General features: G+C 43.1%; 1 protein-coding gene across 5 annotated transcripts in view; it reads right to left on the reverse strand.

The window, feature by feature from the left end:
* OFD1 (OFD1 centriole and centriolar satellite protein) overlaps positions 1 to 15,715 on the reverse strand; it is a 143,080-nt gene that overhangs the window by 37,192 nt on the left and 90,173 nt on the right. For all 5 annotated transcript variants that reach the window (XM_069757724.1, XM_069757725.1, XM_069757727.1 and 2 more), the window contains exon 16: positions 961 to 1,548. In XM_069757724.1, coding sequence (XP_069613825.1) covers positions 961 to 1,548 — 588 coding nt within the window. The remainder of the gene's footprint in view (positions 1 to 960; positions 1,549 to 15,715) is intronic.

Consider the following 15,715-nt stretch of genomic DNA (forward strand, 5'->3'; position numbering starts at 1 on the left):
TCATGTCAACAGCGTTGCAGCTAATCAGTGGGCTCAATGACTTTGAGCGGGTCATTCCATCTATATGGGAATGCTCCATTCAGAGCTGCGGAGCTCACCGATTGGCTGTTGTGCGGTCAACGTGACATCAGCGAAATCCAAATACTGGGAGCAGCGACAAGCCTAGTCGGTGGACCCAGGGAAGGGGAGTACAGCATTGTTTGTTTCTTTATAACAGCCTGCAGGCAAGGATTAACTTTTAATAAAAGAGGACACTCCATTTAAACTTTCAAATAGGATGCTATTCTCACAAAGATTATCTAAATAAGTACACCAGCCTTGTTAGGTCCAAGAGATCTATGTAATAATATGTGCTGTTTATATTGTTACATTTTTTGACAGACCTGCTTCCAAGTGCTCCCTCTCCCTTCTGCAAAGCGGAGTCAGAAATCAGGAGGCATGGATTCTGTCTTGTTGCTTATGACAGTCAAGCCCCTTGATTAGGGTTACTCACAGCCTATGTGCTTGTTTGATGTGCCCCATCCACCTCACCCTCTGAACTGCCTGTACCTTCACAGCTTGTATGTGATCTCTCAAGAAACGTGGGTAAAGAGCTGGAGAAGCAGGGAGAGGAAAATAACAGGTCATATGTGCAGTCAGTGCAGAACGAGAGTGAAGGGGATGGGGGACCTGCACACAGACTGTGATATGCGTAGGTCATGGGGACTGGCATGCATTAACAGAAAGACACAAGCTATGCCACTGATCTGTGACGTAGTGTCCCAGAAGGGATGAGAAGCTCCCAGGAGCAGCAGCAGTGCTGTGATGCAAAGTCACACTGAAAAGTAGTAAAATCACAAGGGATTGCATAAAAGAGGGCAGAGGTATATGAGTCTTTAAAGTTTTCGACAGAATGTAGATTGAAATGCATTTTAATCAACTCATAGTACCCCCTTTAATTATGATTACAATTATTATTACCTTCCAAAGAACCTCTCTCTCCTTGACTGCTTTCCATTTTTGACACAGGAGTGGAGGACAGTCTGCGGGCCGAGGACTTCTTGGTCCGGGGTGGGGTTAGGCTTTCTTCAGCTGACAGGAGGCCTTTGTATTTCTCAGTTTTAAGCCTATTTAATAGAATGTGCTGCTGTGGAGTAAGATTGTCCTCTAAAAAAGTGACTTTGTGTTGTGCCATACCGCTTACGTAACCCCTGTTCGGCAGGCTAGCTGCCAGTGGGTAGTTCTCAATTGAAGCGGTGTTCATAACTCTATGCTGATAGTTACGATAAGCCTCCTCTAAATATTCGGCTTCTTTTTCAAGTTCCTTAATTCGTGCTTTGGTGCCAGCTACAAACTCAAGATCCGAATCAGGAGAACTACTTCGAGTCCCATCGTTGTAGCCATGCCTTCGCAATGTGATGCCACCAGTTTCAACAAGAGAGTCCAGTAATTGGTGGCTCTTCCGAACAGGTTCCTCATCATGACTGACAATCCTGCTGGCAGGGAAGCCTAGGGTTGAACGATCAAGCAGAGGTGCCTTGTGGTGCCGATATACTTCATTTTCAAGAGCTGAGTGGGAAAAAACACTTGACAAATTATTGACTAATTCATTACATTTAAAGACTACTACAAGGGTTATGTGATATAGCAGTATGCAAAGCGATTAGTAAAGGCAATCTGTCAGTTGGATCAACCCTCACAATCCTTCTTTATGGGCATACGGGTCCTAAAAAGTTGAATAAAATGATACTTTGATATCCGTTATCCAATGTTTTATTCCAGATAAATCCATGTAATGACGGACAGTCTGTTCACATAGTCACACAAAACGTTTGCAGTGAGATCAGAGCTAACACAGTACAGCAGAAATAACACAGTACAGCAGAGCCAACACAGTACAGCAGAGCCAACACAGTACAGCAGAGCCAACACAGTACAGCAGAGCCAACACAGTACAGCAGAGCCAACACAGTACAGCAGAGCCAACACAGTACAGCAGAGCCAACACAGTACAGCAGAGCCAACACAGTACAGCAGAACTAACACAGTACAGCAGAACTAACACAGTACAGCAGAACTAACACAGTACAGAAAAACTAACAGTACAGCAGAACTGTTGTGAGTTCTGTTTTTGGGCTCCCTCTGGTGGTTACTGATGGTACTGGGTGACTTGTCTTTCTTGGGTTTCTGGGTTCCACCTGTTCCATCAGCATATGGGAGTTTCCTATTTAACCTGGCTTTGCTGGCAGTTCCTCGCCGGTTATCAATGTATCCAGTGTGTCTTGTTACCTCTGCTCCCTGCTCCTAGAACCTTCTGGTCAAGCTAAGTTTGGATTTTCCTGTTTTGGTGTTTTGCTTTATTTGGTTTTTAGTCCAGCCTGCAGATATGTGATTCTTGCTGCTGGTTGCTCTAGTGGGCTGAAATTGCTCCTCATGTACCATGAGTTGGCACATGAGTTCAAGTAATTTCAGGATGGTTTTTTGAAGGGTTTTTCGCTGACCGCGCAGTTCACTTTTGTATCCTCTGCTATCTAGCTTTAGCGGGCCTCATTTTGCTGAAACTGTTTTCATACTGCGTATGTGCTTTCCTCTCATTTCACCGTCATTATATGTGGGGGGCTGCTATTTCTGTGGGGGATTTCTCTGGAGGCAAGAGAGGTCTGTGTTTCTTCTAATAGGGGAAGTTAGATCTTCGGCTGGAGCGAGACGTCTAGGATCATCGTAGGCACGTTCCCCGGCTACTTTTATTTGTGTGTTAGGTTCAGGGTCGCGGTCAGCTCAGGTTCCATCGCCCTAGAGCTTGTTTGTATCTGTGCTTGTCCTTTAGTGATCCCCTGCCATTGGGATCATGACAGTATAACCGGCCCACAAAGTGTTAATTGTATTGGCTGAAGTAGGAGGATAAGTAGTCTGAGGAAGTTTTTTTTTTTTTTTTTTTTCCCCTCAGAGTTTGCTGCCTAGCCTTATTGCAGCCTGGCTACTTCCTCCTCCTCTTAATCTTTGAATGGCTCTGATCCCAGCTGTTTATCATGGACGTCCAGAGTTTGGCTTCCAGCCTGAATAATCTTGCTGCTAAGGTTCAAAATATACAGGATTTTGTTGTACATGCTCCTATGTCTGAACCTAGAATTCCTGTCCCAGAGTTTTTTTCTGGAGATAGATCTCGTTTTCTGAATTTTAGGAACAATTGCAAGTTGTTTCTTTCTTTGAAATCTCGCTCCTCTGGAGACCCTGCTCAGCAAGTCAAGATAATTATATCTTTCCTGCGGGGTGACCCTCAGGATTGGGCATTTGCATTGGCACCAGGGGACCCTGCGTTGCTTAATGCGGATGCGTTTTTTCTGGCATTGGGTTTGCTCTATGAGGAACCTAACCAAGAGATTCAGGCTGAAAAAGCTTTGTTGGCCCTCTCTCAGGGGCAAGATGAAGCAGAAATTTATTGTCAAAAATTTCGAAAGTGGTCGGTACTTACTCAGTGGAATGAGTGCGCTCTGGCTGCAAAGTTCAGAGATGGCCTTTCTGAGGCCATTAAGGATGTTATGGTGGGGTTCCCTGCGCCTGCTGGTCTGAATGAGTCTATGACTATGGCTGTTCAGATTGATCGGCGTTTACGGGAGCGCAAACCTGTGCATCATTTGGCGGTGTCGTCTGAACCGTCACCTGAGATAATGCAATGTGATAGAATTCAGTCCAGAAGTGAACGGCAAAAGTATAGGCGGAAAAAAGGGTTGTGCTTTTATTGTGGTGATTCAGCTCATGTTATATCAGCATGCTCTAAATGCACAAAAAAGGTTGATAAGTCTGTTGCCATTAGTACTTTACAGTCTAAGTTCATTCTGTCTGTGACTCTGATTTGTTCATTATCATCCATTTCCGTCGATGCCTATGTGGATTCAGGCGCTGCCCTGAGTCTTATGGATTGGTCATTTGCCAATCGCTGTGGGTTTAGTCTGGAGCCTCTGGAAGTCCCTATTCCTTTGAAGGGAATTGACTCTACACCTTTGGCTATGAATAAACCTCAGTACTGGACACAAGTGACCATGCGTATGACTCCCGTTCATCAGGAGGTGATTCGCTTCCTGGTACTGTATAATTTGCATGATGTTCTAGTACTTGGTCTGCCATGGTTACAAACTCATAATCCAGTCCTTGACTGGAAATCAATGTCTGTGTTAAGCTGGGGTTGTCAGGGGGTTCATGATGATGCACCTCCGATTTCTATCGCTTCATCTACTCCTTCTGAGATTCCTGTGTTTTTGTCTGACTATCGGGATGTTTTTGAGGAGCCTAAGCTCAGTTCGCTTCCTCCTCACAGGGATTGCGATTGTGCTATAAATTTAATTCCAGGCAGTAAATTTCCTAAAGGTCGTTTGTTCAATCTGTCAGTGCCAGAGCATACTGCTATGCGGGATTATGTTAAGGAGTCCTTGGAAAAGGGACATATCCGTCCATCTTTGTCCCCTTTGGGAGCAGGTTTTTTTTTCGTGGCCAAAAAAGATGGTTCCTTGAGGCCTTGTATAGATTATCGTCTTTTGAATAAGATTACCGTAAAATATCAGTATCCTTTGCCATTGTTGACTGATTTGTTTGCTCGCATTAAGGGGGCTAAATGGTTCACTAAGATTGATCTTCGGGGTGCGTATAATCTTATACGAATAAAGCAAGGTGATGAGTGGAAAACCGCATTTAATACGCCTGAGGGCCATTTTGAGTATTTGGTAATGCCTTTTGGACTTTCTAATGCTCCTTCAGTCTTCCAGTCCTTTATGCACGATATTTTCCGTGAATATCTGGATAAATTTATGATTGTGTATTTGGATGATATTTTGGTTTTTTCTGATGACTGGGAGTCTCATGTTCAGCAGGTCAGGAAGGTGTTTCAGGTTCTGCGGGCCAATTCCTTGTTTGTAAAAGGCTCAAAGTGTCTCTTTGGAGTCCAGAAGATTTCTTTCTTGGGGTATATTTTTTCCCCTTCTACTATTGAGATGGATCCCGTCAAGGTTCAGGCTATTTGTGACTGGACGCAGCCTACATCTCTTAAGAGTCTACAGAAGTTCTTGGGCTTTGCTAATTTCTATCGTCGTTTTATAACTAATTTTTCTAGTGTTGTTAAGCCTTTGACGGATTTGACTAAGAAGGGTGCTGATGTTGCTAATTGGTCTCCTGCGGCTGTGGAGGCCTTTCAGGAACTTAAGCGCCGGTTTTCTTCTGCTCCTGTGTTGTGTCAGCCAGATGTTTCGCTCCCTTTTCAGGTTGAGGTTGATGCTTCCGAGATTGGAGCGGGGGCGGTTTTGTCACAGAGAAGCTCCGATGGTTCAGTGATGAAGCCATGCGCGTTTTTTTCTAGAAAGTTTTCGCCGGCTGAGCGGAATTATGATGTTGGTAATCGGGAACTTTTGGCCATGAAGTGGGCATTTGAGGAGTGGCGTCATTGGCTAGAGGGTGCTAGACATCGTGTGGTGGTCTTGACTGATCACAAAAATTTGATTTACCTTGAGTCTGCCAGGCGTCTGAATCCTAGACAGGCTCGTTGGTCACTGTTTTTCTCTCGTTTCAATTTTGTGGTTTCGTACCTGCCAGGTTCAAAGAATGTGAAGGCGGATGCTCTTTCTAGGAGTTTTGTGCCTGACTCCCTTGGAAATTCTGAGCCCTCTGGTATCCTTAGGGATGGGGTGATTTTGTCTGCTGTCTCCCCAGACTTGCGACGTGCTTTGCAGGAGTTTCAGGCGGGTAAACCTGATCGTTGTCCGCCTGAAAGACTGTTTGTTCCGGATAATTGGACCAGTAGAGTCATCTCCGAGGTCCATTCTTCTGCGTTGGCAGGTCATCCTGGAATATTTGGTACTAGTGGTACTAGAGACTTGGTGGCCAGGTCTTTTTGGTGGCCTTCCTTGTCGAGGGATGTGCGTTCTTTTGTGCAGTCTTGTGAGGTTTGTGCTCGGGCTAAGCCTTGCTGTTCTCGGGCCAGTGGATTGTTGTTACCTTTGCCTATCCCGAAGAGGCCTTGGACGCACATTTCCATGGACTTTATTTCGGATCTCCCTGTCTCTCAAAAGATGTCCGTCATCTGGGTTGTGTGTGATCGCTTTTCTAAAATGGTTCATCTGGTACCCTTGCCTAAGTTGCCTTCCTCCTCTGAGTTGGTCCCTCTGTTTTTTCAGAATGTGGTTCGTTTGCATGGGATTCCTGAGAACATCGTTTCTGACAGGGGATCCCAGTTTGTGTCTAGATTTTGGCGGACGTTCTGTGCTAAGATGGGCATTGATTTGTCCTTTTCGTCTGCATTCCATCCTCAGACGAATGGCCAGACTGAACGAACTAATCAGACCTTGGAAACTTATTTAAGGTGTTTTGTTTCTGCTGATCAGGATGACTGGGTTACCTTTTTGCCGCTGGCCGAGTTTGCCCTTAATAATCGGGCTAGTTCTGCTACCTTGGTTTCTCCTTTCTTTTGTAATTCGGGGTTTCATCCTCGTTTTTCCTCTGGTCAGGTGGAACCTTCTGATTGTCCTGGAGTGGACATGGTGGTGGATAGGTTGCATCGGATTTGGAGTCATGTGGTGGACAATTTGAAGTTGTCCCAGGAGAAGGCTCAGCAGTTTGCTAATCGCCGTCGCCGCGTGGGTCCTCGACTTCTTGTTGGTGACTTGGTGTGGTTGTCTTCTCATTTTGTTCCTATGAAGGTCTCTTCTCCTAAGTTCAAGCCTCGGTTCATCGGTCCCTATAGGATCTTGGAAATTCTTAACCCTGTGTCATTTCGTTTGGATCTCCCGGCATCGTTTGCTATTCATAATGTGTTCCATCGGTCGTTGTTGCGGAAGTATGAGGTACCTGTTGTTCCTTCGCTTGAGCCTCCTGCTCCAGTGCTGGTGGAGGGAGAATTGGAGTATGTTGTGGAGAAGATCTTGGATTCTCGTGTTTCCAGACGGAAACTCCAGTATTTGGTCAAGTGGAAGGGTTATGGTCAGGAGGATAATTCTTGGGTGGTTGCCTCGGATGTTCATGCTGATGATTTGGTTCGCGCTTTTCATAGGGCTCATCCTGGTCGCCCTGGTGGTTCTCGTGAGGGTTCGGTGACCCCTCCTCAAGGGGGGGTACTGTTGTGAGTTCTGTTTTTGGGCTCCCTCTGGTGGTTACTGATGGTACTGGGTGACTTGTCTTTCTTGGGTTTCTGGGTTCCACCTGTTCCATCAGCATATGGGAGTTTCCTATTTAACCTGGCTTTGCTGGCAGTTCCTCGCCGGTTATCAATGTATCCAGTGTGTCTTGTTACCTCTGCTCCCTGCTCCTAGAACCTTCTGGTCAAGCTAAGTTTGGATTTTCCTGTTTTGGTGTTTTGCTTAATTTGGTTTTTAGTCCAGCCTGCAGATATGTGATTCTTGCTGCTGGTTGCTCTAGTGGGCTGAAATTGCTCCTCATGTACCATGAGTTGGCACATGAGTTCAAGTAATTTCAGGATGGTTTTTTGAAGGGTTTTTCGCTGACCGCGCAGTTCACTTTTGTATCCTCTGCTATCTAGCTTTAGCGGGCCTCATTTTGCTGAAACTGTTTTCATACTGCGTATGTGCTTTCCTCTCATTTCACCGTCATTATATGTGGGGGGCTGCTATTTCTGTGGGGGATTTCTCTGGAGGCAAGAGAGGTCTGTGTTTCTTCTAATAGGGGAAGTTAGATCTTCGGCTGGAGCGAGACGTCTAGGATCATCGTAGGCACGTTCCCCGGCTACTTTTATTTGTGTGTTAGGTTCAGGGTCGCGGTCAGCTCAGGTTCCATCGCCCTAGAGCTTGTTTGTATCTGTGCTTGTCCTTTAGTGATCCCCTGCCATTGGGATCATGACACAGAACTAACTGTGTTGATTATTAGCATTTCAAGCTGGAAATTATCTTTGAATTCAAACTCGAGACACGGGATAGATTCTATATAATGGTGTTAAAGTTTCCCTCTTTACTGACTTTTATGGGAGACCAGGAAGAAAAGAGCTGCTTTTGCTGAGATAAAAAAAAAAAAGACTGAGGACTTTGCAGCTTAAATACAAAGTTTTATATCCAGCTTAACTGTGCTTAGTCTGTAACAGTGCAGTCATTTTTTTTTAGCAGTCCATAAGGGGCAAATTGTTGGTTGGAAGGTAAATTTGTAGCCTCTAAATAAAAAATGATTATCCTTTTTGTCTGACGATACATAACATTTTCATTATAAAGAGAACCTGGCACCATGATAATGCAGTCTAATCAGCAGGCACCATGTCATAGAGCAAGAGGAGCTGATCTGATTGATTACCGTTACATAGTTTTGTGGTCCAGTGGGTGGTCATATCAGTGACTGACAGTTATCCTCATATGCACACTTATATAAAGAGAGCTGTCAGTCACTGAAAGGACCAAAAATCCCAAAAAGAGGAGAGGATTAAATGATGAAAAAAATAAGTTATTCTGAATATTTCATCACAAAACTATATATCAATCTACTCCGTTCACCCTGCTCTTTAACATGGTACCTGCAGATGGGTGTGCATTTTCGTGGTGAAATGTTCCCTCTAATATGTGGAACTTAGAAGAGAGGAGTATATACTGTGTAGGATCCTAGGCAATGCCAGGACTTTTCTCTGTGGGAGTGTGGGATGATGAGGGTGTGGGTGTTGGGAGGGATTGGGATGCAGTGGGTGTGTTGGGATGAATGAGATGGAGAAGGAAAAATAACCCTTTGTATTTTTATTAAAAGTCCTTTTATGACAAATGAGTTATAAAAATAAATTTCTTGGACTGTGAAGAGTCCAGGAGAGACATGGAAAAGATTTCTGACATTTAGCATCTTAAAGAAAGTAAAACCATCTGTTTGCAGGAGACTCATTGTTTGGGTGATACACTCAGGCATCTCAGAACATCATGGGTGCAGATATTATTTCCATGCAGTATATGGTCTTGCATTGTAGAATTTAGCCTATGGAATGTATTTTGGCATTGGTATTTTTTCACATGAGAGATGTGAGGAAATTACTTTTTTTGTTAGATTTTAGTAATGTCATAAATTTGAGCTTGGATAAACTTAATTATGGTGCATTATTTTGTAGATTGACTCACCTTGGTAAATAAGTATAGGAGAGCGATGTTTGAAGAACACATTATCCATGGACAAAACAACTCACTTATTTTTCAAAAACACATAGGCCCCAATTCATCAAAGCAATTTTGACAGAATTTTGGAGTAAATTGCTTTAAAAAAAATCACAAAATTGTGAGGCAACTTGGAGTTGAGCAAACATTTAGAAACTTTTGGCATTTTCACAACAGTTTCTTCCAGTTCACTCAAAATGTGAGGAGGGGCAGGACAAGCTCAACATAGGTGTGATGCCACAACTTGCCTGATTCATGATGAGCTGTGGCGTTCCCAGAAATCTCGTTCCAGTGACTGATGTAACATTTGAGGCAATCACAACACTACTTGTCAACCGTTCCTGATTCATGAAGAGGCATTCACCAGATCCTGGAATACGCTGGCTCTGTCTGATACCCTGGGTTATTGATTGAGGTTGTAGTGAAACCGGATTATGGATTAATGTTTTAGAGGTTTCAGCCAAGAGGACTAAACATTATAACTTCACATAAGGCATTCAAATTGGAGTCAATACTGTTTTTTCAAAATAATTTAGGAATTAGTTCAGAGTTAATGGTATGGGATACATTTAAAGCCTTTATGAGATGTACTAGATGGTGGCCCGATTCTAACGCATCGGGTATTCTAGAATATGTATTTATGTATGTATATAGCAGCCACATAGTATATAGCACAGGCCACGTAGTATATAGGAGCCATGTAGTATATAGCAGACAAATACTAAGTGGCCTGTGCTATATACTATGTGGCTGCTATATGCATACATATTGTAGAATACCCAATGCGTTAATACAGGTCATGCAATATAAAACAGTAGCAACGCAGTATATAACACAGCCACATACTATATAACACAGCCTACGCAGTATATAGCAGCCACGCAGTATATAACACAGGCGACGTAGTATATAACACAGGCCACACAGTATATAACACTGGCCACGTAATATATAGCACAACCCACGCAGTATATAGCAGCCACGTAGTATATAACACTGCCCACGCAGAATATAGCAGCCACGTAGTATATAACACTGCCCACGCAGTATATGACAGTGGCCACGTAATATATAGCACAGCCCACGCAGTATATAGCACAGCCCACGGAGTATATCACACAGCCCACATAGTATATAACACTGCCTATGTAGTATAGAGCAGCCACGCGGTATCTAACACAGCCCACGTAGTATACAGCAGTGTGGGCACCATATCCCTGTTTAAAAAATAATTAAAATAAAAAAATAGTTACGGTATATACTCACCCCTGGGATACGCGCGCGGCTGCCGCCATTTTCCGTTCCCAGGATACATTGCGAAATTACCCAGATGACTTAGCGGTCTCGCGAGACCGCTAAGTCTTCTGGGTAATTTCGCAATGCATCGCCGGGAACAGAAGATGGCGGCAGGCGCGTGTGGCTCGGCGGACTACGGAGGGTGAGAATAGCAGGTTTTTTGTTTTTTTATTATTTTTAACATTACATTTTTTTTTACTATTGATGCCGCATAGGCAGCATCAATAGTAAAAAAGTTGGTCACACAGGGTTAATAGCAGCGGTTACGGAATGCGTTACCTGCGGCATAACGCGGTCCGTTACCGCCGGCATTAACCCTGTGTGAGCGGTGACTGGAGAGGAGTATGCGGACGCCGGGCACTGACTGCGGGGAGTAAGGAGCGGCCATTTTCTTCCGGACTGTGCCCGTCGCTGATTGGTCGTGGCTGTTTTGCCGCAACCAATCAGCGACTTGGATTTCCATGACAGACAGAGGCCGTGACCAATGAATATCCGTGACAGAAAGAAGGAAAGACAGAAAGACGGAAGTGACCCTTAGACAATTATATAGTAGATGATTATCAAGGTGGTAGCTAGGGAAAACAATAGATAGTGATAATTTTTGAAAAATAGAACAAAGATTGGGGATTTTAGAAGAAATGTAGATATCAACAGTGAAGAATGAGAACAGAAATAAATGGTAGGACTATGATATAGGACTACAAGAATGCAAATTAAAAATGATCATCTCCTCTACAAAAATGCCTTTCCCCTGCAGAATAGGAAGGAAATGGTTATCACATAGGGTAAATAGTAATAGTGGGGCCTATCAAGTTCCGACATTAATCAGCGGAAGTGGTGAGGTCTTGACTAGAGAAATAGATAAATTGAGTTAAACAGTACTTTGAGAATTTTTTCTGGTGTGAAAAAAGTGTTTTCCCTTCTTGATTAGACATAGATAATACAAAAAAACACAAAATGCAATTTCTAAATGAAGGTCTTCATTATTAAGGGAAAAAGAAATCCAAACATACAGGGCCCTGTGTGAAAAAGTGATTTCCCCCCTCCTTAAAACATAAATTAACTGTGGTTTAGCAGATCTTTGGGTACCAGAGTTCAATTTCCCTAGCAACACCCAGGTTTAATTACTGCCACACCTGTTCTCGATCAAGAAATCACTATAATAGGGCCTGCCTGACAAAGGTAAGTAGACAAAAAGATCTTCAAAAGCTGTACATCATGTCACGAGTCAAAGAAATTCTGGAAAAAATGAGAAAAAGTAATTGAAATCTATCAGTATGGAAAAGGTTATAAAGCCATTTCTAAAGCTTTGGGACTCCAGTGAACCAAAACATCCTGAAGGTGAATGTAAGGCTATATGTTCGTGACCTGAAGCTTCAGTTTTGCAGCAAGACAATAATGCAAAATGCCCTAGCAAGTCCACCTCTTAATGGCTTAAGAAAAACAAACTTTGGAGTGGCCTAGTCAAAGTCCTGACCTAAATCTGATTGAGATGCTGTAGCATTACCTTAAAAAGGCGGCTCATGCTCAGAAACCCTCCAATGTGGCTGAATTACAACAATTCTGCAAAGATGAGTGTGCCATAATTCCTCCATAGCGTTGTAAAAGAATCATTGCCAGTTGTCACAAATTCTTGATTGTAGTTGTTGCTGCTAAGGGTAGCCCCCAACCAGTTATTAGGATTATGGAACGATCACTTTTCACACAGGACCCTGTGGGTTTGAATTTCTCTTTTCCTTAATAATAAAGACCTTCATTTAAAAACTGCATTTTGTGATTACTTGTGTTATCTTTGTCTAATATGTAAATTTGTTTGGTGATCTGAAACATTTAAGTGTTACACACAAGCAAAAGAATAGGAGATCAGGAAGGGGGCAAACACTTCCATACCACTGTATACCTGCAGTTGAATTACACTTACACTGTGAAAATAAATGAAGCACTGTTGTTAAATGTAGATCTCTCAAAATGATTAGATCACGCCACTGATATTTAAATGCACCGATAACACTTGAGGAGATCTCTGGGGCGGGTTCTTCATTTGCTAAAAATGAAGCGCCCGGTCTTGGCTAACTTCTTTTAGAGTTCTGTGAGATATTCTATGTCCTCAAATTTTAACTTTGCTGAATAAATTATTATTTTCTATCTAGCAACTTCCTGCTTCGTTGGTGAATTCTGAAATACGGTAGTTTTGATCTTAATGCCAGGCAAAGATCGTTTTAGTATTCAATCCTATAGTCCAATCTCTTTATTGAATTCTGACCATAAAGAGATTTTCCAGGACTTTTTTTTTTCCTATGGGGCTAAGCGTTTATCGTCAGGTAGTAGCCAACTATCTGCCTCTTCTGCTGTTCGACAATCTCTCCAAGCCCATGGCGGTCATAAAACCGATCCTGAAGGCGATGCTCCTAGTTCCTGTGATGTCATATTAACAGAACAGTTCCAACTATTCCACTGTGCTTTGTTGAAGGGGCAATACCGCCAATGTCATGTTCATTGACACCAAGTTCAACCTAATGCAGCAGAGAGCAGACTGTCCATCAAAATAGCCCAAAGTGGAAGAGGAGGAACTGCTCTGTTCATGAGATGTCGGAGGAAGTAGGGGAATCGCCACCAGGAGCAGGGAAAGATTTGCATACAGCAAAACAGGCAGGTTGTTAGCAAATACCTGCAGATAAGTGCTTCCCCCTTATTTGGGACACAATGTGTAAAAATAAATGAAAAATAAATAAATGAAAAATAGCAGGTAAAAAATAAATATACACTGTTCAAACTAATAAAAAGAAAGGCTAAGATATCACTGAATGAAATATTACAGTTGCAAATCTTTATTCATTACACAGTGGAATTCGTTGAGAACAATAAAACATAAAAATGATAATTGTAAATCAAAATTAATATCGCGTGGAGGTCAAGATTTGGAATGATGCTCAAAATCAAAGTGGAAAATCAAATTACAGTCTAATCCAACCTCAATGGAAATGCCTCAAGACAAGGAAATGATGCTCTGTACTGTGTGTGGCCTCCATGTACCTGTATGACCTCCCTACAACGCCTGGGCATGCTCCTGATGAGGCGACAGATGGTCTCCTCCCAGACCTGGACTAAAGCATCAGTCAACTTCTGGACAGTCTGTGGTGCAACGTGACGTTGGTGGATGGTGAGAGACATGATGTCCCAGATGTGCTCAATTGGATTCAGGTCTGGGGAGTAGGCGGGCCAGGCCATAGCTTGAATGCCTACATTACGCAGGAACTGCTGTCACACTTCAGCCACATAAGGCCTAGCATTGTTATGCATCATAAGGCCTAGCATTGCTATGCATCAGAAGGAACCCAAAGTCCAGTGCACCTGCACATGGTCTCACAATGGGTCTGAGTATCTCATCCCGGTACCTAATAGCAGTCAGGGTACCTGTGCAGCCTTCCAAAGAAATGCGTTCCCACAACATTACTGACCCATTGCCAAACAGGTCATGCTGGAGGATGTTGCAGGTAGCAGAACATTTTCCACGGCATCTCCAGATACTGTCACGTCTGTCATATGTGCTCAGTGTGAACCTACTCTCATTCGTAAAGAGCACAGGGCGCCAATGGCGAATCTGCCAAGCTTGGTTTTCTCTGGCAAATGCCAATCTCCCTGCTTGGTGCTGGGCTGTAAATACAACACCCACTTGTGGACATCGGTCCCTCATACCACCCTCATGGAGTTGATTTTTGACAGTTTGAGCAGACACATGGATGTTAGTGGCTTAGTGGATGTTTGAAGGGCTTTGGCACTGGTCCTCCTGTTCCTCCTTGCACAAAGGAGGTGGTAGCGGTCCTTCTGCTGGGTTGTTGTCTTCTTTTGGACCCCTCCACGTCTCCTGGTGTACTGGCCTGTCTCCTGGCACAGTATCTGTTACATGCTCTGGACACTGTGCTGACAGACACAACTACCCTTCTTGCCATAGCTCGCACTGATGTGCCATCCTGGATGAGCTGCACTACCTGAGCAACTTCTGTGGGTTGTAAGACACCACCTCTATGTGTATATATCTATTCTATTCTGTTGGGTCATACTGTGATTTTTCTATACATGGCAAATGAAATGTTGGGATTTCAAGGACATGGGTGCAATTTTTTTACTCGCACCCATTGACTTTTATTGGCGAGTCTCGTCCAATATATGAGGACAATCGCAGCATGCTATAATTTTTTGCTCAGTCAAAATTAAGCTGAGAAGAAAAAAAAAAAAAATCGCAGATGAGCAGGGACTCAGATTAATATTGGTCAGAGTGCAATCCGTTTTTTTAATCGGATTGTTCCAGTCTGTTTTTCTCACAGATGAGTATGAGCCCTAATAACCCCACAGGCATCACCGCCGCCAGGTATTGCGGTGCTTGCTGAGTTCTGCAGTTGCTGTTTGGTTACAACTTATATAGGTGAATTCTGTGAACGCTCCTCCTTAGACTGGTGACAATGAGGGACATCGCTTTAACCCTTGGATTACCATCAGACCTGGGATGAGTATATTGGGTTAATTTAAATGACTAAATAATGTGTCTATTTATTTAAAATAAAGCGATTTATTCTCGGTGTGTGTTTAATTCTTTACTTACAGGTTTAGTAATGAGGGTCTCTGGCTGACACCTCTTCATCACTAAACCTAGAGCTTGGTGCCAGCGACAGCTGCTCACACCAACCCCTAATTCCAATTCCCCCATGCAACTGCACCAGGGCATCGGGAAGAGCCTGGGCTAAGTGCCAGTGTAGTAGTTTTAATTACAGCAGGATCCTACCTACCCATAAATACAGGCTTTAAAGAGAGGTATCCACATATACCCAGGAATTCAGACTTCAGCCTAAGAGAGATATTGATAATTAGCATCCCAGCAGTTTGAGACCCCCTTGTCGTTGGTTGCTGGGCATGCATGAATTGGCCAAATTATGTGATAAATGTCTTAATTTTTTCTTATTATCCAGAGCAGTGTTGCTAGTCATATTTCATATATTCCATGTCTACATGCTTTAGCACGACAGAGTGCAACTTTTTTTTGTAAATTATTTATAAGTGCCAGAATTGGCGCTTCAAATATGAAGTGTCATTTCTGGGGCAGCTGAGGGCTGGTATTTTTAACCTGGGATGGGGCAAATAAGCGTGAAAAAGAAGGTGTTGAACAAGGAAATTACACCACAAAACTTTTTTTTTTTTCCGCTTTTCAAATATCTTTATTTAGCTCCAAAAAGTATTCATTGCAGTACAAAAACGCATGCAAAAAAACGCACCAAAAACACGCATTATTTACATTGCGTTTTTCCTGCCAACAAATTCCTAGAGATGCAGAAATG

The sequence above is a fragment of the Ranitomeya imitator genome, chromosome 3 (assembly GCF_032444005.1).
Source record: "Ranitomeya imitator isolate aRanImi1 chromosome 3, aRanImi1.pri, whole genome shotgun sequence".
Taxonomy (NCBI): domain Eukaryota; kingdom Metazoa; phylum Chordata; class Amphibia; order Anura; family Dendrobatidae; genus Ranitomeya; species Ranitomeya imitator.